The 24,581-nt window shown below is 37.6% G+C and overlaps 1 protein-coding gene across 1 annotated transcript in view; it reads right to left on the bottom strand.

Moving 5' to 3' along the window:
- Positions 1 to 24,581, bottom strand: part of LOC150087304 (uncharacterized) — a 62,528-nt gene that overhangs the window by 24,948 nt on the left and 12,999 nt on the right. Inside the window, exon 3 of the mRNA XM_090372441.1 lies at positions 171 to 274. Within this exon, the coding sequence (XP_090228567.1) occupies positions 171 to 274 (104 nt within the window). The remainder of the gene's footprint in view (positions 1 to 170; positions 275 to 24,581) is intronic.

Raw genomic sequence — 24,581 nt, 5'->3', positions numbered from 1 at the left:
CTAATTCAATGTCATTTGAGCAATGGCAATTCGATGGCTATTCTAGCTTGTATTATTACACATGCCAAATTGAATGCAGATGACTGAATTATATCTGGAATGCTATATATTACAACACAATTGTAATATAGCATTCCAGGGGTAAATTTATTAAAAAAAAATAATCCTACCTGTTACCTGAGCACAAAGTTGAGAATCTAATAAAGCCACTTTCAAGAATAGTTGTTCACCAAGCTCCTCCTTTTCTTTGCAAACATTTTCAATCTCACCCTCTCTATTTAGAAAAAGGGAAGTATAATTAGCAGATTAAAATAAACTTACTTATATAATCTAGTTCATTTTGTGCTTATTAATTATACACGTGGTGTGGTAATATGATACCCTCAGTAAACTGTAAACCAAGAAAATATCTGAAGCAAATTAAATTTGCTAATAGAGTTAACAAATTTACAATAAATCTGCTTATGTCAATTCTAATATCATAAACTCCATAAGGAGAGCTGCCAAAACATTAGGAATTTTTCTTTTAATTTGTTAAAATATTGGTTACTAGTGGCATAAAAGGGAAAACTTAATATTTTCCCCTTTTTTTAACACACTGATAACTAATCATTTCAATGAATAAATTATAAATAAATTTAAAAAAAAAAACTATGGCTGAATTTTTAACCCCTTCCTGGAACATTTTTTTTCCTGAAAATGTGCATAACGGATAGACTTTTTTTATTTTACAGATTAAAAGTATGTATCATGCGAATATTCAGTGTATAGTTTTTGTGTTTTTTATAAATTTTTTAGTAGAAAATACAGGGGAATAATTAACCTATTTGGGCTATCCCAAGTTATCTCGTGTATGCCAAAAAGTTTGCAAATTATACAGATTTTTTTTAATAAATTAGCACTTGAGTTAAAAGAAAGGAACAGAAAACACTCTTAGCATTAGCATTAGTAGAGGCATTTGATGCAAGAAAGCAAGCTTATGCAGCATCAGCCAAAAAAAAAAAAAAATTAATTAATTAAAAAATATAATAAATAAATAAATAAAAAATAACCACTTCCACTTCACCCCTCTGTTCGTTCGAAATACCTGTCCAGCTGAGCCTTAAACTTATTTAGGCTATCAACTTCCACGACAAGGGATGGAAGTCTATTCCACCAACCAGCCACCCGCTGCCTAAAGGCAAATTTCCTCACATCTATCCTACATCTGTCTTTTCTCAATTTGAATTTATGCCCTCTCAGGTGATTATTCTGAGCAAGAGGGAGAATCCCATCAGCATTGAGCATGCTCAAACCATTCAAGGCTTTATACACCTCTATCAGATCACCTCGCCGGTGCCTAGTCTCCAGACACTGTAATTTGCATAACTTAAGCCTTTCTTCGTAAGAGCACCCCTTTGTTCCATTCACTAATCTTGTTGCCCTTCTCTGTACTCGTTCCAGCATCTATACATCCTTCTTGAAATGAGGCCTCCAGACCTGTATACATTCTCTTTCATTCTCTACCACTGTTAGTGTAGTACCACAGGGTTGATACGTTGCTCTGGGGTTGCTGTTTCCCATATGTAGTACTTTATATTTGTCAATGTTAAGCTTCATTTGCCACCTCTCAGTCCATCTGCTCAACCTTTCCAGATCCTACTGCAGTAGCATAGTGTTAGTAGTGTCCTTGACAACCCTGCCAACCTTCGTATCGTCTGCAAACTTGGACATTAAGCTTGATATACCATCATCAATATCATTTATAAATACAGAAAACAATAATGGACCCAATACTGAACCCTGAGGGACTCCACTAATAACATTAGTCCACGATGAGCAGTGTCCACTGATTACCACTCTCTGTCTTCTCCCCCTCAACCACCCCTTTATCCATAGCAGCAATTTGCCTCCAATGCCACACTGCTCCAATTTGTGCAGCAGTCTTCCATGTGCAACAGTATCAAAAGCCTTTCTAAGATCCAAGTATATAATATCAAAGTTATTCCCTGCATCCAGTTCTTTTGTGACTGCATCATAGTATCCAATCAAATTGGTCAGGCAAGACTTCCCCTTAACAAAACCATGCTGTGTCCAAGCTATAACTGAAGTCTTGTCTAGATGATCCTGTAGTGCTTCTTTAACCAGTGCCTCCATTAATTTTCCAGGAACAGAAGTTAAACTAACAGGTCTATAATTACTTGTGCCCTTTGATCCTCCTTTGTGAATTGGGGTCACATTTGCACAGCTCCAGTCCATGGGTACTTCCCCTGAGTCCAAGGAAGCTCTGAATAATTATGGCTAAGGGTTTGCTTACTTCCTTTGCTGCCTCCTTTAATATAACTGGATAGATCCCATCCACCCCAGGTGCCTTTCTTGTGTTTATCTTCAACAATTTCTCCTCCACTTTACTCTCAGTTATTACAAGATTCTCTAGCTTACTGCCAGAGTTGAATACACCTCTGGCATTCCCCTCGCTGAATAACTCCTCATGTGTGAATGTCGATGCAAAATATTCATTTAGTTTGTTAGCTACCAAGTGGACCAATCTGATTCATCCTCTTCCGTCTAGAGTTTACATAAGTAAAGAACTCTTTGCTGTTTTTCTTTGCATCCCTTGCCAAAGATTTCTCGTAATCTGCCTTCGTCTGCCTAACCTCCTTTGTAACTTGGTTACAGATCAACTTGTATCTATCATAGGCTTCTGTGTCACATGTTAATTTGTATGTATCCCATGCATTTTTCTTCTCTGCCAAATGTCTCATTAGTTCATCTGACATCCACTTAGGCCTAAACCTTGAACAATATTTCTTAGTTGGTATGTAAAGCCTAGTAGCTTCCAAGATAAGTTCTTTGAATGCTTCCCATTTTGAATTTGCTGTTGGTAACATCATCAGTTGGTCCCACTGTATAGAATTTAAATACTGTCTCAGTCCATCGTAGTTGCCTTTACGAAAGCAATAACTCTTCCCTTTACCCCTAATGGTAGTTACCTCTTTGAGTAAATCCCACTTCAGCACACTGTGATCACTGCCACCTAGTGGTTCATTTACCTGCAGATTCTTAATGCATGAAGAATTACTACTGATAATCAAATCAAGAGTATTACTCCCTCTAGTTGCCTCCCGAACATGCTGATGTAGAAAACAATCATCCAATAAATCCACAAAAGCCTTGCTAGTGTGTGAGTGACCAACCCCCAAATTCCAGTCAATATCTGGGAAATTAAAATCGCCCATTATAAGGCTCTCTGATTTACTGGCCCACTCTATTTCCCCGTACAGTTTCTTATTATACTCATCAGAGTCATTAGGCCTATAGCACACTCCTACTCTCAATTTTGATCTCCCAATGCTTATCTCACACCAAACTGACTCGACACTGTCCAGCAATGTCGACAGGCTTCACTTCCTTGGATTTTATGTATTTCTTAATTAATAGCATAACCCCTCCTCCCTTCCTACCCTGTCTATCCTTTCTGTAGACATTGTACTACCCAAATTCCAGTTCTGCATTCCTTATATCTGTGTGACACCACGTCTCTGAAATCCCAACAATATCTGCCTTTGATGTTTTGAGCAATACCTCAAATTCGTCAAATTTATTTACTAAACTCCTAGCATTGGTGTACACGCAAGTATACATGCACCTGTTCTTTTTCTTAGCTACCCTAACACAACCTATGTGTTTATTTGTACCCCAATGATTCCCAGCAGACTCTGAAACATCCTGCATCTTGTTTTCCAGGCTTCTGCTCATTCCTATATAATAGCAGTGCAAGAATCACTTTTACCTCTGCAGTGGCTACTGTTAATCTATTAGTCCTTGTATCCCCCCTAAGCTAGCAGTTTTCCGACCCACCTAACACTGCCTCGATAGCATCAGCAAACATTCTTGCACCCTTTCTATTTAAGTGGATCCCATCCCTGTAGAAGCAGTCTCTCCTGTTAACAAGTACAGACCAGGCTGGAAAAAATTCTACCCCTTGAGCCTTGCACAATCCTTCCAGGGCCGAATTGATCGACAGGGCTCTCATCATATACTCCCTCCTATCGTGGCTTTACAGAATTGCAGACACTTTCAAATTCAACCCTAATTCACGGCTTTTTTTCAACAGTGACCTGTACTTGCTAAGTAATTCCGCCGGTCTCCTACTCTTAATATCATTAGTGCCAACGTGTACAACTATATCACCTTCTGTGCCCTTAAAAGATGATATCCGCTCTACAACGTCATCAACCTTTGCCTCTGGCAGACATACCCTGGTCTGTTCCACCTATCCTTTTTACAAAGCATGTTTCCCGTTTCTCTGACAATAGAGTCACCAACAACTACTAGTTCCTTTGGGACCAGAGCATTCTGCCTTGGGGGCTGCCGCTGTGTTGCGTGATGACCAAGTGCAAGCTCTGGCATTGGTGTGTGCAGCTGAGAGTTTGATGGGCCCCCTCACTTTTAATCCTTCGAGGGCATCCACCCTGTCCTTCAAGCTCTCATATAGGCCCATAACAATGCTGAGTTTTCGCATGATTTCCTTACACTTCTTGCATTGCGCACACACAAAGACATCCCCCATGGCAGTATCATGTCCTGTACCTGACTGCCCCACAAACATCAAGCAAGTAGTGCACTTTAATAGGCTCTGATTCAGAGGGCAACTGCCCCCCCTCAGTTCTCCCCTGAGCCACAGCACTCCCATTAGCTTGAGCCTTTTGCTTTGCTGCTCTGCTCAGAGTCATGATTTCGACTCTGACCAGAGCAGACTCTTCACTAATCATTAAATAATTAAATTTAAAAAAATCAAGTGGAACGCACAAGCAGTAACCTCCCACCACAAGCAATAATCATGAACTAACTACATTCTGACACAGCTGCCACAAGTGGATAGGTGAGGTGAGTGTCGCTTACGGGCAGCAGTTCAAGAGGGCACCGACATAGTTTGATATAGATTTCTAATTGGTTAACGCTTATCAGTATTCAGCATCTAGGGCCGAAAATTTTATTTTGCTTACTGGTGACACATAGGAATGCTAGCTACTGTTCTGATATTGCTGTACAATAAGTAAATATAAGTAAAATGAAAGCCGGTTGTCTGCTGCCAGACGTAAGAAAATCTCGAGAAATCTTGGGATTTATCTGGCTAATGCAAAATTAGTCAGATAAATGCCTGAGAAAATATGTTTCAATCCTAAATTTGGTGGTATTATTGTTTGCTTTGGGTATTATTGTATCCCAAGATATTTCGGGTAGTTCCAAATAACTTTTAAAACTAAAAACGAGATATCTCAGGATAATCCATGAAAGGTTAAAAAAAAACAAAAAATTATTCTAGCTTGTATTAAACATAAAGAAAGCTTTTTAATTTTTAATACTATACTAAATTTAGTGTTCTCCAATGCTCTATAGAAAAGTTTTTTATAATGTACAAATCTTAACTTGTTAATTTGACGTAGTTCAATAATACCCAGAAGCCTGAAAAACAAGATGCATGGTATTTCAGAGACTGCTGGGAGCCATTGCGGTACAAATAAACACATGGGTTGTGTTAGGGTAGCTAAGAATAGAAACAGGTGCAGGTATACTTGCGTGTACACCAATGCTAGGAGTTTTGTAAATAAATTTGATGAATTTGAGGTATTGCTCAAAACATCAAAGGCAGATATTGTTGGGATATCAGAGACGTGGTGTCACACAGATATAAGGGATGCAGAACTGCAATTTGGGGAGTACAATGTCTACAGAAAGGATAGACAGGATAGGAAGGGGAGAGGGGTTATGCTATTAGTTAAGAAACACATAAAAACCAAAGAAGTGAAGCCAGTCGACATTGCCGGACAGTGCAGTGTTGAATCAGTTTAGTGTGACATAAGCATTGGGAGATCAAAATTGAGAGTAGGAGTGTGCTATAGGCCTAATGACTCTGATCAGTATAATAAGGAACTGTACAGGGAAATAGAGTGGGCCAGTAAATCAGAGAGTCTTATAATGGGAGATTTTAATTTCCCAGATATTGACTGGAATTTGGGGGCTGGTTACTCACACACTAGCAGGGCTTTTGTGGATTTATTGGATGATTGTTTTCTACATCAGCATGTTCGGGAGGCAACTAGAGGGAGTAATACTCTTGATTTGATTATCAGCAGTGATTCTTCATGCATTAAGAATCTGCAGATAAATGAACCACTAGGTGGCAGTGATCACAGTGTGCTGAAGTGGGAGTTACTCAGAGGTAACTACCATTAGGGGTAAAGGGAAGGGTTATTGCTATTGGACTGTCTCATCCATCGTAAAGGCGACTACGATGGACTGAGACAGTATTTAAATTCTATACAGTGGTACCAACTGATGATGTTACCAACAGCAAATTCAAAATGGGAAGCATTCAAAGAACTTATCTTGGAAGCTACTAGGCTTTACATACCAACTAAGAAATATTGTTCAAGGTTTAGGCCAAAATGGATGTCAGACGAACTAATGAGGCATATGGCAGAGAAGAAAAATGCATGGGATACTTACAAATTAACACATGACACAGAAGCCTATGATAGATACAAGTTGATATGCAACCAAGTTACAAAGGAGGTTAGGCAGGCGAAGGCAGATTACGAGAAATCCTTGGCAAGGGATGCAAAGAAAAACAGCAAAGAGTTCTTTACTTATGTAAACTCTAGAAGGAAGGGGATGAATCAGATTGGTCCACTTGATATTGATGGGTCAACTGTTGATGATCCTGCTCAGGTAGCTAACAAACTAAATGAATATTTTGCATCGACATTCACACATGAGGAGTTATTCAGCAAGGGGAATGCCAGAGGTGTATTCAACTCTAGCAGTAAGCTACAGAATCTTGAAATAACTGGGAGTAAAGTGGAGGAGAAACTGTTGAAGATAAACACAAGAAAGGCACCCGGGGTGGATGGGATCTATCCAGTTATATTAAAGAAGGCAGCAAAGGAAGTAAGCAAACCCTTAGCCATAATTATGAGAGCTTCCTTGGACTCAGGGGAGGTACCCACAGACTGGAAATGTGCAAATGTGACCCCAATTCACAAAGAAGGATCAAAGGCTGACACAAGTAATTATAGACCTGTGAGCTCAACTTCTGTTCCAGGAAAATTAATGGAGGCACTGGTTAAAGAAGCACTGCAGGATTATTTAGACAAGACTTCAGTTATAGCTCAGACACAGCATGGTTTTGTTAAGGGGAAGTCTTGCCTGACCAATATGATTGGATACTATGATGCAGTCACAAAAGAATGGATGCAGGGAATAACTTTGATATTATATACTTGGATCTTAGGAAGGCTTTTGATACTGTTGCACATGGAAGACTGCTGCACAAATTGGAGCAGTGTGGCATTGGAGGCAAATTGCTGCTATGGATAAAGGGGTGGTTGAGGGGGAGAAGACAGAGAGTGGTAATCAATGGACACTGCTCATCGTGGACTAATGTTATTAGTGGAGTCCCTCAGGGCTCAATGTTGGGTCCATTATTGTTTTCTGTATTTATAAATGATATTGATGATGGTATATCAAGCTTAATGTCCAAGTTTGCAGATGATACAAAGGTTGGCAGGGTTGTCAAGGACACTACTGACACTATGCTGCTGCAACAGGATCTGGAAAGGTTGAGCAGATGGGCTGAGAGGTGGCAAATGAAGTTTAACATTGACAAATGTAAAGTACTACACATGGGAAATAGCAACCCCAGAGCAACGTATCAACTCTGTGGTACTACACTGACAGTGGTAGAGAATGAAAGGTAATTGGGGGTGGTTGTGCAGGCAGATATGAAGTTCTCTGAGCAGTGCAGACGGGCTGCAAGAGTAGCTCATGGAGTATTGTCAATGATATACAGGAATTTTTCCAGCAGGGATAAGGAGGTGATTATTCCATTGTATAAGGCAATGGTCAGGCCACACCTAGAGTACTGTATACAGGTCTGGAGGCCTCATTTCAAGAAGGATGTAGAGCTGCTGGAACGAGTACTGAGAAGGGCAACAAGATTAGTGAATGGAACAAAGGGGTGCTCTTACGAAGAAAGGCTTAAGTTTTGCAAATTACAGTGTCTGGAGACTAGGCACCAGCGAGGTGATCTGATAGAGGTGTATAAAGCCTTGAATGGTTTCAGCATGCTCAATGCTGATGGGATTTTTCCTCTAGCTCAGAAAAATCACCTGAGAGGGCATAAATTCAAATTGAGGAAAGACAGATGTAGGATAGACGTGCGGAAATTTGCCTTTAGCCAGCAGGTGGTTGGTTGGTGGAACAGACTTCCATCCCTTGGGGTGGAGGTTGATAGCCTAAATAAGTTTAAGGCTCAGCTGGACAGGTATTTTGAACGAACAGAGTCGTGAAGTGGAAGTGGGTTTTTTTTTTTTTTTTTGGCTGATGCTGCATAAGCTTGCTTTCTTGCATCAAATGCCTCTACTAATGCTAACTTGCGACTGTTAAGTAAGTAATACTTAACAGTCACAAGGAGACATAATTGCTCCTTACCATTTCAAATAAAAAGTGCTCTCCTCCCCCCTCACCCAACACTCTGTAAACCTTGGTTTGTTTATCTGAAATAGTCATCATGGTTTTTTTTTTTTTTAACATTGAGAAACATCTTATGTATCTGTATACATACCATAAAATTTTTCTATGCTATTTTATGGAATATTTACAGACATAAGCCATAAGCCATCAGTCTACATTTGAACAGGTTAATTATAATGTGCTCAGTTTTTTTCAGCGATATCATCCCATGCAATATTGCACGGGGAAAAAATGAGAGAGGAATCAGAAGAACACATTAGGCATACAATGCTTGGCAACTTTCTCTTTCGTTAGTGAGTTTGCCAAATGTGTTTTGTGTGTGTGCACATGGACTCACAGTCAGGGCCATACTTACAATTCTCGGGACACGAGACACTAAGCTCTTGCAGGGCCCCCTTTAAAGATCAGAGTCCAAAAAACTTACAATTTAAATTTTCTTATCTCAAATAAGTAAGGGGACCCCGATTTCTTCTTACACCAGGGCCCCAAGTACCTTTGCATGATCCAGGTATTTATCAATAATTTTTACGTAGTCAATTTTTTTTTTTTTAAATAAAAATTAACTGTATTGGGGGCCCCTATATCTGTAGAACCCCAAGCTGGCACCTCATGTGCCTGTGTAAGTACAGCCCTGCTGACAGTAGTGGGTTTTTCACTACTGGCAAACTCTATGGAGTGAATTTTCATTAAAAAAATTGTAATACTGAAAGTATTTCATTGCTAAAATGAAGCAATTATACACAATCAACAATTTAAAAAGATTTTCAAATGTTAATTTATTTTCATTTTGTATGTAATTGTGCAACATTATTTTTAATGTAATAATATCCTCTGTATCTATTTATTAATCATTTAATTTAATTTCATCAACTTTAAGATCTAAATTCTGGCTTTTTAAAACATTAATCAGATAATTTCAGTTTTGTCCTCCTTGCATCATTTGGCCTTACTAATACTAACAACAGCTGACAGGTGTAACAGCCGCCTTTCATTTTAAAAATATTTTTTTCCGCCATCTGTTTTTTTTTTTTTTTTTTTTTGGTAGTTGTTGGCGCATCGGCTTCTGTGGCCATATTGCACCTCCCAAGGTTTTTGCAGTACTTTGATCCAAGCCCGAGGCGGGATTCGAACCCGCGACCTTTGGGTTGCCAGGCAGGCACTTTACCCACCTGCCTAACCCGGTCGGCCCGCCATCTGTTAAAACAATGTTTATTACACAAGTAAGAGATGGCAAATATAGAAGATCAAGGCAATTTGCATTAATGGATAAATTATTTGAAATAACCTTTAAAAAACATGTATAAATATACTCTCCAAAGCCCTGACATGAAAAATGTAAATTTATATATGTATTCCATTAAAAGTTATAAAAGAACATAATGAAAATACAACAATAAAACAGATTCAAGATATGTATAACAAGGAAACTTACATGAAATACAAATTCATGGAAATCATGGATAAAATATTTTTAAGTATTTATAATACTTAAGTATAACATAATACATAAATATTTTAAATTTTTACTGTATTCTTCGTTAATTAACATACTACATTGTGTTTTACAGAGATATTAAATAGGTTTAGTAGCATTTATTCTTATCTTATTTATATTGCGTTGGTGCCAATATTGTTGAACTAGCCGCCATATTGTAGTCGATAAGAAATAGTGTAACCTATATATATATCGCAAACTGATAGCATAAGGTATAAAGTAAAACTAGAAAGCGTAATACGAAGCACTCAATTAGGAATCTGTTAGCTTATTATAGTATTATCAATTAATCAAAAGTAATATTAATCTTATTAAATTTCATTGTTAATTAAATTATTATTATTAGCCATATGGTGCAAGGAAGCCTGAGGCTTATGCTGCACCAGCCAAAAGAAAAATTCCCTAGTTACCCTGAGAGAGAGAGAGAGAGAGAGAGAGAGAGAGAGAGAGAGAGAGAGAGAGAGAGAGAGAGAGAGAGAGAGAGAGAGAGAGAGAACAATGATGATATCCAGCTCAGGTCCCTGGGTGTGCCAAGCCCATACTCACCAGATGTGAGCCCCCGGGTGGTATTTAAACGGAAATCATGACCCAGATTAGAGCTGCGAAGCAAAGATCACAGACTAGCAAGAGTGTGCTGTGACTCAGGGGAGAAATGAAGTGGGCGATTCTCCAACGCATGTCTCAAAAAATGTGTGAAATGTTTGCCGACTTTTCTAAAACAGGACATGAACTTGTCAAGGAGGATGCCTTTGTATGTGCTAGGTGTCTAGAGTGTGAAGAAATTAGGCACCAACTCAGCATTGTGATGGGCATCTATGAGAGCTTGAGATGTAAGGTAAATGCACTTGAAGAAATTAATAAGAGGGGCCCATCAAGTTCTTAGCTGCCCAGCTCAGCGGCAGAGCTCATTCCTATGCATCAGGCAACACAGAAACAATCTCCAAGGCAGAATGCACTGATCCCAAAGGAACTAGTTATTGTTGGTGACTCTACTGTCAAGGATTTGTTTGTTTTGTTTGTTTGTTGTTTGGTTTTTAGGAGCATTAGCAACTAAGGCCATATTGCTCCGGGGATATGCGGTGGTCATTCGCTGACCTTTCCGCATCCTCCGTATTTGGTGGTGACGGGCTCGAACCCCGGTCTAATCAAGAAGTGTGTGCTATGCACTGCTGCTGCTCCTTCCCACCTGGCTACGGAGGCGCCTACTGTCAAGGAGACAGGAAATATACTATGCAAGAAGAATAGATGGAACAGGACTAAGGTATGTCTGCCAGGGGCAAAAGTTGATGACGTAGAGCAGATATCATCTTTTAAGGGCACAAAAGGTGATATTGTTGTACACATTGGAACTAATGACATTAAGAGTAAGAGATCTGCAGATTTATTCAACAAGTACAGGTCAATGTTGAAAAAAAAGTCACAAGTTAGGGTTGAATGTGCAAGTGTCTGCAATTCTGCCCAGTCACGAAAGGAGAGAGTATATGATGAGAGCCTTGTCGATAAATTCGGCCCTGGAAAGATTGTGCAAGGCTCAAGGGGTAGAATTTTTTCCAGCCTGGTCTGTGCTTCTTGACAGGAGAGACTGCTACGGGAATGGGGTACACTTAAATAGAAAGGGTGCAAGAATATTTGCTGATGCTATCAAGGCCGTGTTACATGGGTCAGAAAACTGCTAGCTTGGGGGGGGGGATACACAGAATAAAAGGTTAACAGTGGCTGCAGGCAGAGGCAAAAGTGATTCTTGCACTGCTTCTATTAGAATGAGCAGAAGCCTGGAAAGCAAGGCAATGGAGATTCCCACCACTGCTGGGAGTCATAGTGGAACAAATAAATACATGGGCTTTGTTAGAGTAACTAAGAGTAGAAACAAGTGCATAGTTGGCTTACCAATGCTAGGAGTATAGTTAATAAATTTGATGAGCTTGAAGTGCTAGTCAAGACATCAAAGGCAGATATTATCAGGATATCAGAGATGTGGTGTCACACAGACATAAGCACTTGAGTAATAAACAGTGCAGAATTGGAATTTGGGGAGTACAATGTGTACAGAAAGGATAGAGGGGTTATGCTGTTAGTTAAGAAACACAAAATCTAAGGAAGTGTATCCAATTGATGTTGGTGGACAATGCAATGTTGAGTCTGTTTGGTGTTGCAGTAATTCCAGAATAATACACCAATTCAATGGTATGACACTCAAGGTGGTGGAAAATCACTTTGTGTGTCAGTGGAACACCTTGCGTAACAACAATTAGGCCATATATTGAGTACTGCATACAGGTCTGGAAGCCTCATTTTAGAAAGGCCACAGATCTGTTGGAATGGGTGCAGAAAAGGGTAATAAGTTTGAAGAGGGGGAGCAAAGGATGCTCTTACCAGAAAAAGGCTTCAGTTTTGCAAATTTCAGCATTTGGAGACCAGGCTCCTGCAAGAAGGTGATTGAGGTGTTTAAGGCATTGAATGGATCAAGTATGCTCAATGTTGATGGAATCCATACTCTTGCTCAAACTTTACACACGAGGGTCTATAACTTCAAATTGAGGAAGGATGGTTGCAGTTCAGATGGTTGCGGAAATTCATCTTCAACTAGAGGGCACTTCATTGTTGGAACAAACTTTTAATCTTGCATTGTAGAGGTGGGCAGTTTGATTGAATTCAAGAAAGAAATAGATACACTGGTAGAAGGGATAGACAGGTGAAATAGGAAGTATTGGCTTTTTTTTTTTTTTTTTTTTTTTTTGTTAGTGCTTGTAAGCTTGCTTTCTTGCATTATTTACCACTACTACTAATAATAAAAAATAAATAAAAAAAGTAACAGACCTAGGGATAAATTGTCCAGTCCAACATGAAGCTAGACTATACAATTATCCAGCACAACTTCAAGTTGTTGACAGCTCGTGGGGTTCCTTGTTAATAGGACAAGGAGGTGATTATCCTATTGCATAAAGCAAAGATAAGACTTCACCTTGAAAACTACAGGTATATAATATCAGTGTAGATACGAAGTTTGGAAGCCTCATTTTAAGAAGGATATGGATCTTTTGGAACAGGTGCATCGAGATTAGTGAGAACAAAAGGCTTCCATGAAAGACTTCAGCTCTTCAAATTGCAGTGTTTGGAAACTAGTTACCTGTGAGCAGACCTGACTGAAGTGTTTTGTTTGACTTATGGATTGAGTAAAATTAATGATGATGGTATCCTTACTCTTTCTCAGATAACATAGATGGGGGGGACATAAGCTTAAATTGAAAAAGGATGGCTGCATGACTCAGATGCGAACATTTGCTTTCAGCCAGAGAGTAATTTATTGTTGGAATAAACTACCATCTGGTGCTGTGGAAGTGGGTAATTTGAATAACTTTAAGGAAGAATTAGAGATGATGGACAGATAAGGTGGGTAGTGTTTTTTTTTTTTTATTTTCTTGGTTGATGCTGTATAAGCTTGTTTTTCCATGCATCATTTAACACTACCACTTCTACTACTATTAATAATTTTTTTATTAAGAACTAGGGGGCTTTGCCCTTGCTTGCTGCGCTTGCTTCTTTTGATAAAATAAAATAAAATACAGAAGCTTTCGACTCTGTGTGTGTTTCTTCCTCAATTATGAATACATAAATACATTACTATATCTATATAATATCAGTGTAGATACACAACTGTTAAGGAAAAACTAAAATTGTAGTGTGAAAGGCATCATTTCAACTGTATCTCATATTGTGCTCATCCTTCACAACGAGTTACCACGTATTGCACTACCTCGAATAAGTAACACTTCACTAATAGAGAAGACTATTGTCACTTATTCTCGGTGGGCATGATCACACAGACGGCACCATTTCAAAGCTAGTTGGCTTTTCATCAGTGGGTGCCTTTCACACTACGATCGTAATTTTTCTTTAAGAATTGTCTATAGTGTGTCTACACCTATTTTATATAGATATAGAATCTTAAACTCTTAAAATATTATGCCTTGTTGCATTTAGTTTATTTAAATAAATTATTACATATGGAAATCAAGAATGGTATCACGTAGTCATGTTAGATAAACAGCCGCATAACCACGATTAAACAGAAGTTTGTTTTACCACAGCAAAACAAGCTTCTGTTAGGTATTTTTGTATTTGTTATGTTTTGTTTGTATTTGTTAGCTGAATAAATATTATTAGAAGGAAAATTATTTTAATGTCTAGAAAGATAATAAAAAATAGCGGAGGAGGAGGGAAAAAATCACTTCATTGGAATTACCTCCTCCCCAATGTCAAAGTTAAAGCTGAGGCAGAGAATGGCAGGGTGGCTTTATTGATGCCCTTAAATGCACAAGGATTTCCAGAATGGTACAACACAAGTAGTGGTTTTAATCTGTAATCTCCCACTGCATTAGCCCCAAGCAAGAGAGTGGCCCTATCTTTTGAAGCCTTGAAAACTGGCATTGTATTTTCCTCTTTGACAATGTATGCTGAATCTGGCATTTTTTTCCAATACAGAGCAGTCTTCATCAACGTTAAAAATTTGCTGCGTTGAATTGCCACCTTTATCAATAATTTTTTCCAACACATCACAAAATTTCTCTGCAGCTGCAGAATTGGCACTGGCAACTTCACCACATACTTTAACATTATGGAAACTATTGTGATGCTTGAACCTATTAAACCACCCATTGCTTGCCACAAACTTGGCTTGGGGTTCACCGTACTTATCCTTAATATCTTTATAAATACTTGTTGATTTTGCTTGAATGGTCATTAAACTCAGGAGCACTTGCTTCTGAATCTGATTTTCCATCCATATTATTAGCAGCTGTTCCACCTTCGATATAGCATCTGAACACTGTTTTGTGATCACTGTTGATTTTAAGTGCGTTAATCCTTTGACATGTTCTTTTATATTCACTTTTGAAGCAGCGAGACCTAATTCCCTTGCACTAGAAGACAAACTTTGTCCTGCTTCGTACTTCTTAATCATTTTCATCATTTCTAAATCAATTTTGTTTCATTTCCTGGCACTACCACCACTTGCACTTTTCGTTGGTCGCTTTCCCTTCACCATTGTAATACATAAATAGGAATGAAAAGAAGTTTCTGAAAATTTGTTTTTTATATGATTGAAGATTTCAGTGAAGGGGGAACACATTTCACCATAACAGCGTAAAAACCCACACAACTGCAGTTATCAGTATTATCGCAAATGCAATAAGATTGAGTTTACTACCCGTTTATAATTAGATGCACTAAACAGAAAAGTCCAATAAACCAGAAAGTGCAAATTGTTTTATGGTTGTGACCTCCAGAAATGTGCTTTAGAAAAATATCACAAAGTCATTCAAAATCAATTCTTATAATGGGAACATATGATAACAATGAAAGGGTAGTGCAATTTCCATTATAAATATGACCTTTTAAAGAGATAAATAGCTTAGTAATATAGCAAAATTTTCAACTTCCAAGGACTTGGAACGAATTACAAAAAAAAACCAATGTGTTATTGGGTTCACATTATGATATTTTCACGATACCTCCACAGATTCCTACGGGATGCAAAATATGTTTCCACGATTTTTTTAAGTTTGCATTGGCCGGCAAAAACTTACATAAAGTCGAATTTCTGTAAGTCGAGTATTACGTAAGTCAGGCAGTTCCTGTATTTGACCTCCATTTGTCTTCCTAATTAATAGAGGACATGTATAATTTTATACTGGCATATTCCACTTCCTTGAAACCAAAGCCCCTGTCCCTCCCTTTAACAACTGAAACCTTACTCATCACATTCCAACATAAAGCTCCATGACTGCACCCCACAAAGAATTCTTGTGTTGCCCAACCCCTTTGTCCTAGTAATTTTCATAACATGCTGATATAAATAATAATAATTATTTATATCAGTATGTTATTGCCCTCCCTCCATCTATATGAATCAAAATCAGTAAGCGCCGGTTATAGTGATCACGTCTGCAAACTGAATTTTGATTCTAATAAGCGAAAATCAACAAATATTATCCAGAGGCTGCAAAAATAAATATAAGCACAAATTTACATTTTATTATCAAAGGTTTATTACCAATTAAATAATATATGAAAATCAGAATATTACCCACAGGTTAGCAAAATAAAAATAAATTTATACTTATGTACGTAGCTTAATTAATATACATATTAATTAAACATATAACACTTTGTAATGATTATAATTTAAAATAGTCACTTATTTTAGACAATTTAAGTTTGCCGTTTTGTAAATGGAATTTGTTCAGGTTCATCTACATTTACCTCGTCCTCCTCAGCAAAGTTATCAGTAACAGTTAAAGCTTTAGTAACTTGTAGATCACCATCTATATCCACCCAGTCATTAAACTCCTGTTCACCTGTGTCTTCAGGCTTTTCAACGTGATCAGTATCGTGACTTAGTTGACCATCATGAATAATTAATCTACATTTTTTGAAACAGTTGCTAATGTAGAGTTCGGAAACTTCATTCCAGGCACTCATTGTGGATGATTCTTCGCCTCATATCTGATCTATAAAAGGTCTTAAAAGCTTTTATTATTCCCTGGTTGAGAAGTTGAATCAGTGATATGATATTCAAAGGTAGAAAAACTAATTCAATGTTTTTGAAAGTCAACTTTGGATGAGCTGGGCAGATGTCCAAAACTAATGCAATTTTTTTGTTTTTCTTATCCAATTGCAAATCCCTTTTACGAAGATAATCTTCAAATAAAGAAGCTGTCATCCAAGCATTGGCATATTCAACAGGCAGCTGTTTTACTCCTTTAAAATATTTAGGTGATTTACTCTTGCCGATAATAACTGCTTCATTTTGATTGTTTGTTCCTGTCATGTTGCATGTTAAAAGAACTGTAATCCTGTCTTTATCTTCTTTCCTGCAGACGCAGAATTTTTAAAAATCATGCAGTGGTCTGAGATAGCCCTGTTTCACAAGTGCTTAACACAATTATTGCCTTAAACTCTTCCTGTAGTTTTTCAGCAAAATCATTAGCTTTTTGAAGAATGCTACAATCGATTGGGGAATTAAATGAGCTGGCCTGTTTGAAACAAACAAACAGAGGTTCATCTACTGTTTGGCATTTCCCTTCATGCTTCCTTTTTCTGGTTTCACTAATCACATTAGTGTTTAATGCGTGACATAATTTTAATAATTTTGGTAAAGATGACTCAGGCATTCCTAATTTTACTGCTGCTTCCCTTTGAGACATATTGCCCAAGTTTAATTTATCGTACATTTCTATAATTCGTAGCTTATATTTAAACTCACAATTCACTCTCTTTCTGTTCACTTACTTTTTTTTGGGTAGTAAAATTTAAAACAAGGTAAAAAAGATAAGCGTAAATCAATAACAAAGCACATGGCACATACAAATTGGAACTAACACAACACACGCAAGTGAGACGAAGTTTAGATATAGAAATGAAGAGCAGATTTCAGTGAAGGGGAAACACATTTCACCATAATAACATGAAAACAAAATTCGAGCCATCGGTATTATCGCAAATGCAATAAGATCAAGTTTACTACCCGTTTATTGCACTAACAGATTTACATTAAAAGAAAAACTCAATAAACTGGAAACTGCAAATTGTTTTTATTGTTTTATGGTTGTGACTTCTATAAATGTGACCTCCAGACCTTTAGAAAAGAATGTTACCTTTATAAAAATATTACAGAGGCATTCAAAATTGATTTTTATAACCAAAAATGTGATTCTACAAAGCGGCTCATTCTAATAATCAGTGATCACTATAACTGGTGCTTACTGTAGATCAGGGGTGGCCAACAAGTCGATCGCTGCTTTAATTTTGGTCAATCACGACAAATTTTATATATATATAAAAAAACAGATTAGTAAAAATCTAAATGTTATCATCATTATGCATCCCACTGCATACGCTTATTACAAATCCATTTAACCATGTGACTACTCTTGTTGCCATGCAGCCAGTGTGCTTGTTTAGTGAAAATTCACGCAGTTTCATTGTGGAGAGCAGTGTATGCATGAAATCCTTATTTAGCTTACTTAATATTAATAACCGGACAGTACTTATACGTTAATTTAATATTTGACTTAAAATGAATACTACGAAAAAGAGTAAAACGTATCATTTTCATCAAGGGTGGGAACTAGAATACTTTTTTGTAATAATAAAAGAAAAATGTTATTTGATTTGCAATGCTTCCGTGAAAAAGGAAATTTAGAAACCCAAAAAAGGAAATTTAGAAAGGCACTTCAAAGCACTCCATGGTAAATACCAACCGGATTTTTAGCCTAATAGTGACCCTTATAAAAAATAAATTAAAAGAACTTAAATCCAGATTATTCATGCAACAATATTTCTTAAAATTTCTCAACAATATACCCAAAAAAGGAAATTTAGAAAGGCACTTCAAAGCACTCCATGGTAAATACCAATCGGATTTTTTGCCTAATAGTGACCCTTATAAAAAATAAATTAAAAGAACTTAAATACAGATTATTCACACAACAATATTTCTTAATGACATCTAATTTACAATCTAAAGCAGTAACTATTGCATCATTTAAAGAGTTATCTTCTTGCAAAAAAATACAAACCATTTTCTGATGGTCAATTCATCAAAAACGTATTTTTAGAAATAACAGATTCTCTTTTTTTAACAGATGGTCAGTTCATCAAAGATTCTCTTTTAACAGATGGTCAGTTCATCAAAGACATATTTTTAGAAATAACAGATTCTCTTTTTGAAAATTTTAAGAAAAAAAATGAAATTAAAAGTGCTCTTCAAGATCTGCAATTATCTCGAAATACTGTGATGAGATGCATTGAAAAAATGAGTGAAAATGTGAGCAAACAATTGCATGCTCATATTGCTAATTTTGTGTCCTTTTCTTTACAACTATATGAATCAAAAGACGTCAGTGATACAGCTCAATTGCTCGTTTTTATTCGTCTGGGTTTCGATGATTCTGCCACTAGAGAAGAATTGCTGGGTATGGTTTCATTAAAAGAAAAACACTAGAGGTCTTGACATATTTAACGCATTCAAAAATTTTATTGAAAAAAATAAATTACCACTATTTAAGCTCGTATCAATAACAACAGATGGAGCTAAAGCAATGACAGGGCATCTTAACGGATTCATCGCATTGTGCCAAAAGGATGATGAATTCCCAGATTTTTTGAGTTACCACATCATATTTTACTGGCTAACATGTGTTAGCCAGCAAAATATTAAATACTTAAATACTAAAAGTGTTATGGACATAGCCTTCAAAATTGTGAATTCCATCAGAGAACAATCTCTTCAAAGAAGACTTTTCAAAATGCAACTCGATAAAAATGAACCAGATCTGATATCATACACAAATGTGAAGTGGCTGAGTCGGAGTAAGTTTCTACAGAGATTTTGAAATTTGCTGAACGAAATTAAAAAATTTGTTGATCAAAGGGGAGATTATCAGCAGCTACAAGAATTTGGAATTACAAGGAAAAAATAAAAATGTGGGTGACATGATTAGTGGTATTTCTGCTATAAATATCAATTTTTGGCAATGACTGAGGATCTCAGAGAAAAAAAAATTCGATCATTTTGCAAATATGCAAGATCATTTGCAAAAATATCCTGTTTTTGAATTTAATAATGAGAAATATCTTTCTGAAATTGAGAAAGTTGCAGATAATTTTGAAACCAGATTCAGTGATTTTAAAACAATTGTTGTTTATTTGTTATTTTGGTTTATAGGAGCATTAGCAACTAAGGCCATATTGCTCTGGGGATATGTGGTGGTCATTCCCTGACCTTTCCGCATCCTCCGTATTTGGTGGTCACAGGCTCAAACCCGCGTCTAATCAAGAAGCGTGTGCTACGCACTGCTGCTGCTCCTGCCCACCTGGCTACGGAGGCACCTTTTAAAAGGGAGTCCTTGCTAAGTTAGGTTGTACAGTGAATGCTGTTTAAATGTTATCACAAGTAACTGTTATCATTATAGTAATCAAAAATGAAAATCCAAAACCATTTACACTACAATGCACATAAATTCCACTGCTTTATATAATCATACTGCTATTCAATTCTGACATTCTGCTTCCTTTCATAGTCATCTCCTACTTACACCACCCAAACTGACTGACTAATCCTAATGCAGGCCATGTGCTTTTGACTGCACAGGTCAATTTGCATGTTGCACAGGTGGGATAACTCAACTGGGGGAAAACTGCTCCCTCTGCCTGAGATCAGCTAAGTACGGACCCAACTGAAGAGGCCAAGAGAATTCCTCCACTCAGTTGGGAATCAAATTGAGACCTCTCCAAACAGTAGTAGACAGAAACGTATCATGCCAGCAGAGAATCATCTATTGCTATAATTTCTTTTTCAAATCAAAAGATGTGAATAATCTAAAACACAATACTTTTGCTATCATGGCATTTTTTTTTTTTTTTTTTTTTTTTATGTGAACCCCAAACATGGCATGGCATGATAATGGATGTAAACCATGATAATCATTGTTTACATCAATTGTTAGTGCATTTTACAGTCTCCAACAGGCTAATACACACTGCACTGCACTACACTGGTGTTTATTCTTGATCAATTATGCAAATTTGGGGGGGGGTCTCCACTTATAATGATGTTTGGGGCTGGTAGGGCTTAAGGCTCAAGGGGTAGAATTTTTTTCAGCCTGGTCTGTACTTGTTAACAGGAGAGACTGCTTCTACAGGGATGGGATACATTTAAATAGAAGGGGTGAAAGAATGTTTACTGATGCTATCGAGGCAGTGTTAGGTGGGTCGGAAAACTGCTAGATTGGGGGGATACAAGGACTAATAGATTAACAGTAGCCACTGGCAGAGGTGAAAGTGATTCTTGCACTGCTTCTATTGGAATGAGAAAAAGCCTGGAAAATAAGACGCAGGATATTTCAGAGACTGCTGGGAATCATTGGGGTACAAGTAAACACATGGGTTGTGTTAGGGTAGCTAAGAAAGAGAACAGGTGCATGTATACTTACATGTACACCAATGCTAGGAGTTTAGTAAATAAATTTGATGAATTTGAGGTATTGCTCAAAACATCAAAGGCAGATATTGTTGGGATTTCAGAGATGTGGTGTCACACAGATATAAGGAATGCAGAACTGGAATTTGGGGAGTACAATGTCTACAGAAAGGATAGACAGCATAGGAAGGGAGGAGGGGTTATGCTATTAGTTAAGAAATACATAAAATCCAAGAAAGTGAAGCCAGTTGACATCGCTGGACAGTGCAGTGTCGAGTCAGTTTGGTGTGACATAAGCATTGGGAGATCAAAATTGAGAGTAGGAGTGTGCTATAGGCCTAATGACTCTGATCAGTATAATAAGAAACTGTACGGGGAAATAGAGTGGGCCAGTAAATCAGAGAGTCTTATAATAAGGGATTTCAATTTCCTGGATATTGACTGGAATTTGGGGGCTGGTCACTCACACACTAGCAAGGCTTTTGTGGATTTATTGGATGATTGTTTTCTACATCAGCATGTTCGGGAGGCAACTAGAGGGAGTAATACTCTTGATTTGATTATCAGTAGTGATTCTTCATGCATTAAGAATCTGCAGATAAATGAACCACTAGGTGGCAGTGATCACAGTGTGCTGAAGTGGGAGTTACTCAAAGAGGTAACTACCATTAGGGGTAAAGGGAAGGGTTATTGCTTTCGTAAAGGCGACTACAATGGACTGAGACAGTATTTAAATTCTATACAGTGGGACCAACTGATGATGTTACCAACAGCAAATTCAAAATGGGAAGCATTCAAAGAACTTATCTTGGAAGCTACTAGGCTTTACATACCAACTAAGAAATATTGTTCAAGGTTTAGGCCTAAATGTCAGATGAACTAATGAGACATATGGCAGAGCAGAAAAATGCATGGGATACATACAAATTAACACGTGACACAGAAGCCTATGATAGATACAAGTTGATCTGTAACTAAGTTACAAAGGAGGTTAGGCAGGCGAAGGCAGATTACGAGAAATCTTTGGCAAGGGATGCAAAGAAAAACAGCAAAGAGTTCTTTACTTATGTAAACTCTAGAAGGAAGGGGATGAATCAGATTGGTCCACTTGGTAGCTAACAAACTAAATGAATATTTTGCATCGACATTCACACATGAGGAGTTATTCAGCGAGGGGAATGCCAGAGGTGTATTCAACTCTGGCAGTAAGCTAGATAACCTTGTAATAACTGAGAGTAAAGTGGAGGAGAAATTGTTGAAGATAAACACAAGAAAGGCACCTGGGGTGGATGGGACCTATCCAGTTATATTAAAGGAGGCAGCAAAGGAAGTAAGCAAACCCTTAGCCATAATTATGAGAGCTTCCTTGGACTCAGGGGAAGTACCCATGGATGGGAGATGTGCAAATGTGACCCTAATTCACAAAGGAGGATCAAAGGACAACACACGTAATTATAGACCTGTGAGTTTAACTTATGTTCCAGGAAAATTAATGGAGGCACTGGTTAAAGAAGCACTGCAGGATCATCTAGACAAGACTTCAGTTATAGCTTGGACACAGCATGGTTTTGTTAAGGGGAAGTCTTGCCTGACCAATTTGATTGGATACTATGATGCAGTCACAAAAGAACTGGATGCAGGGAATAACTTTGATATTATATACTTGGATCTTAGAAAGGCTTTTGATACTGTTGCACATGGAAGACTGCTGCACAAATTGGAGCAGTGTGGCATTGGAGGCAAATTGCTGCTATGGATAAAGGGGTGGTTGAGGGGGAGAAGACAGAGAGTGGTAATCAATGGACACGGCTCATCGTGGACTAATGTTATTAGTGGAGTCGTTCAGTGTTGGGTCCATTATTGTTTTCTGTATTTATAAATGATATTGATGATGGTATATCAAGCTTAATGTCCAAGTTTGCAGACAATACGAAGGTTGGTAGGGTTGTCAAGGACACTACTGACACTATGCTGCTGCAACAGGATCTGGAAAGGTTGAGCAGATGGGCTGAGAGGTGGCAAATGAAGTTTAACATTGACAAATGTAAAGTACTACATATGGGAAACAGCAACCCCAGAGCAACGTATCAACTCTGTGGTACTACACTGACAGTGGTAGAGAATGAAAGGGACCTGGGGGTGGTTGTGCAGGCAGATATGAAGTTCTTTGAGCAGTGCAGACGGGCTGCAAGAGTAGCTCATGGTGTATTGTCAATGATATATAGGAATTTTTCTAGCAGGGATAAGGAGGTGATTATTCCCTTGTATAAGGCAATGGTCAGGCCACACCTAGAGTACTGTATACAGGTCTGGAGGCCTCATTTCAAGAAGGATGTAGAGCTGCTGGAACGAGTACAGAGAAGGGCAACAAGATTAGTGAATGGAACAAAGGGATGCTCTTACGAAGAAAGGCTTAAGTTTTGCAAATTACAGTGTCTGGAGACTAGGCACCAGCGAGGTGATCTGACAGAGGTGTATAAAGCCTTGAATGGTTTGAGCATGCTCAATGCTGATGGGATTTTCCCTCTTGCTCAGAATAATCACCTGAGAGGGCATAAATTCAAATTGAGGAAAGACAGATGTAGGATAGACGTGCGGAAATTTGCCTTTAACCAGCGGGTGGTTGGTTGGTGGAACAGACTTCCATCCCTTGTCGTGGAAGTTGATAGCCTAAATAAGTTTAAGGCTCAGCTGGACAGGTATTTCGAACGAACAGAGGGGTGAAGTGGAAGTGGTTATTTATTTATTTTTTATTTATTTACTTATTTTTTTGGCTGGTGCTGCATAAGCTTGCTTTCTTGCATCAAATGCCTCTACTAATGCTATCTTGGAAAGCATTATAATGAGAGTTTACTGTATTTTTTTATAAAGCTACATTTCCATTTTCATAGATGAAGCAGAACTTGTATGAGATGCTTCCCACATTGACTTCTCTATATACAGTTTTTTTATATGGTGATTTTACCATATACATGAAAATCACAGAACTGGTGTATGAGAAGTCTCTACATTTAATAAGTTTTTTCTGGGACAGAATGGAATTTGTCCATATCTTTACAGGAATTGTACAAAAGCAGATATCATATGAACTTCTTTCAGATTGGTTTTATAACTGTTTTGTAAAAGGAATAAAATTAAATACAAATGAAAAAATTTTAAGTCTTAAAGAATGAAACAATAGAATACAGGATTCTTATACAGAATTCCTGAATACAGGATTCTTACTCAGCATAAAATTTCCAATTTCTCAAAAAAAAAAAAAAAAAAAAACCAATACAATTTTGGCCAGGACCATACACATCTCATTAAATTTATAGTTATTAATATTTAAGTATCAGTTATCAGTTGATTCAACTACTGCTCATCTCGGATGCCCAAATTATTCACTGTATGATTCCTTTGGCGGTACTTGTGCATAATGTCTGTTCTGATATTTCCTGTCAGAGACTTGGTAATTTGGAATCTCCTCTCTTCGATCTTCTCTGGCTTAAAATCTCTCTACCTCATTGTGTCAAATTCATCTGTTATCTCTACCATTCTCCCAACTCCACTAATCACTTGGAGCTCTTTGACTTCCTCTCTTTGCAA

This window comes from Mastigoproctus giganteus, chromosome 4, assembly GCF_048544385.1.
Source record: "Mastigoproctus giganteus isolate SK-2022 chromosome 4, ASM4854438v1, whole genome shotgun sequence".
Classification (NCBI taxonomy): Eukaryota; Metazoa; Arthropoda; class Arachnida; order Uropygi; family Thelyphonidae; genus Mastigoproctus; species Mastigoproctus giganteus.
This window is presented reverse-complemented; position numbering and strand designations above follow the sequence as displayed.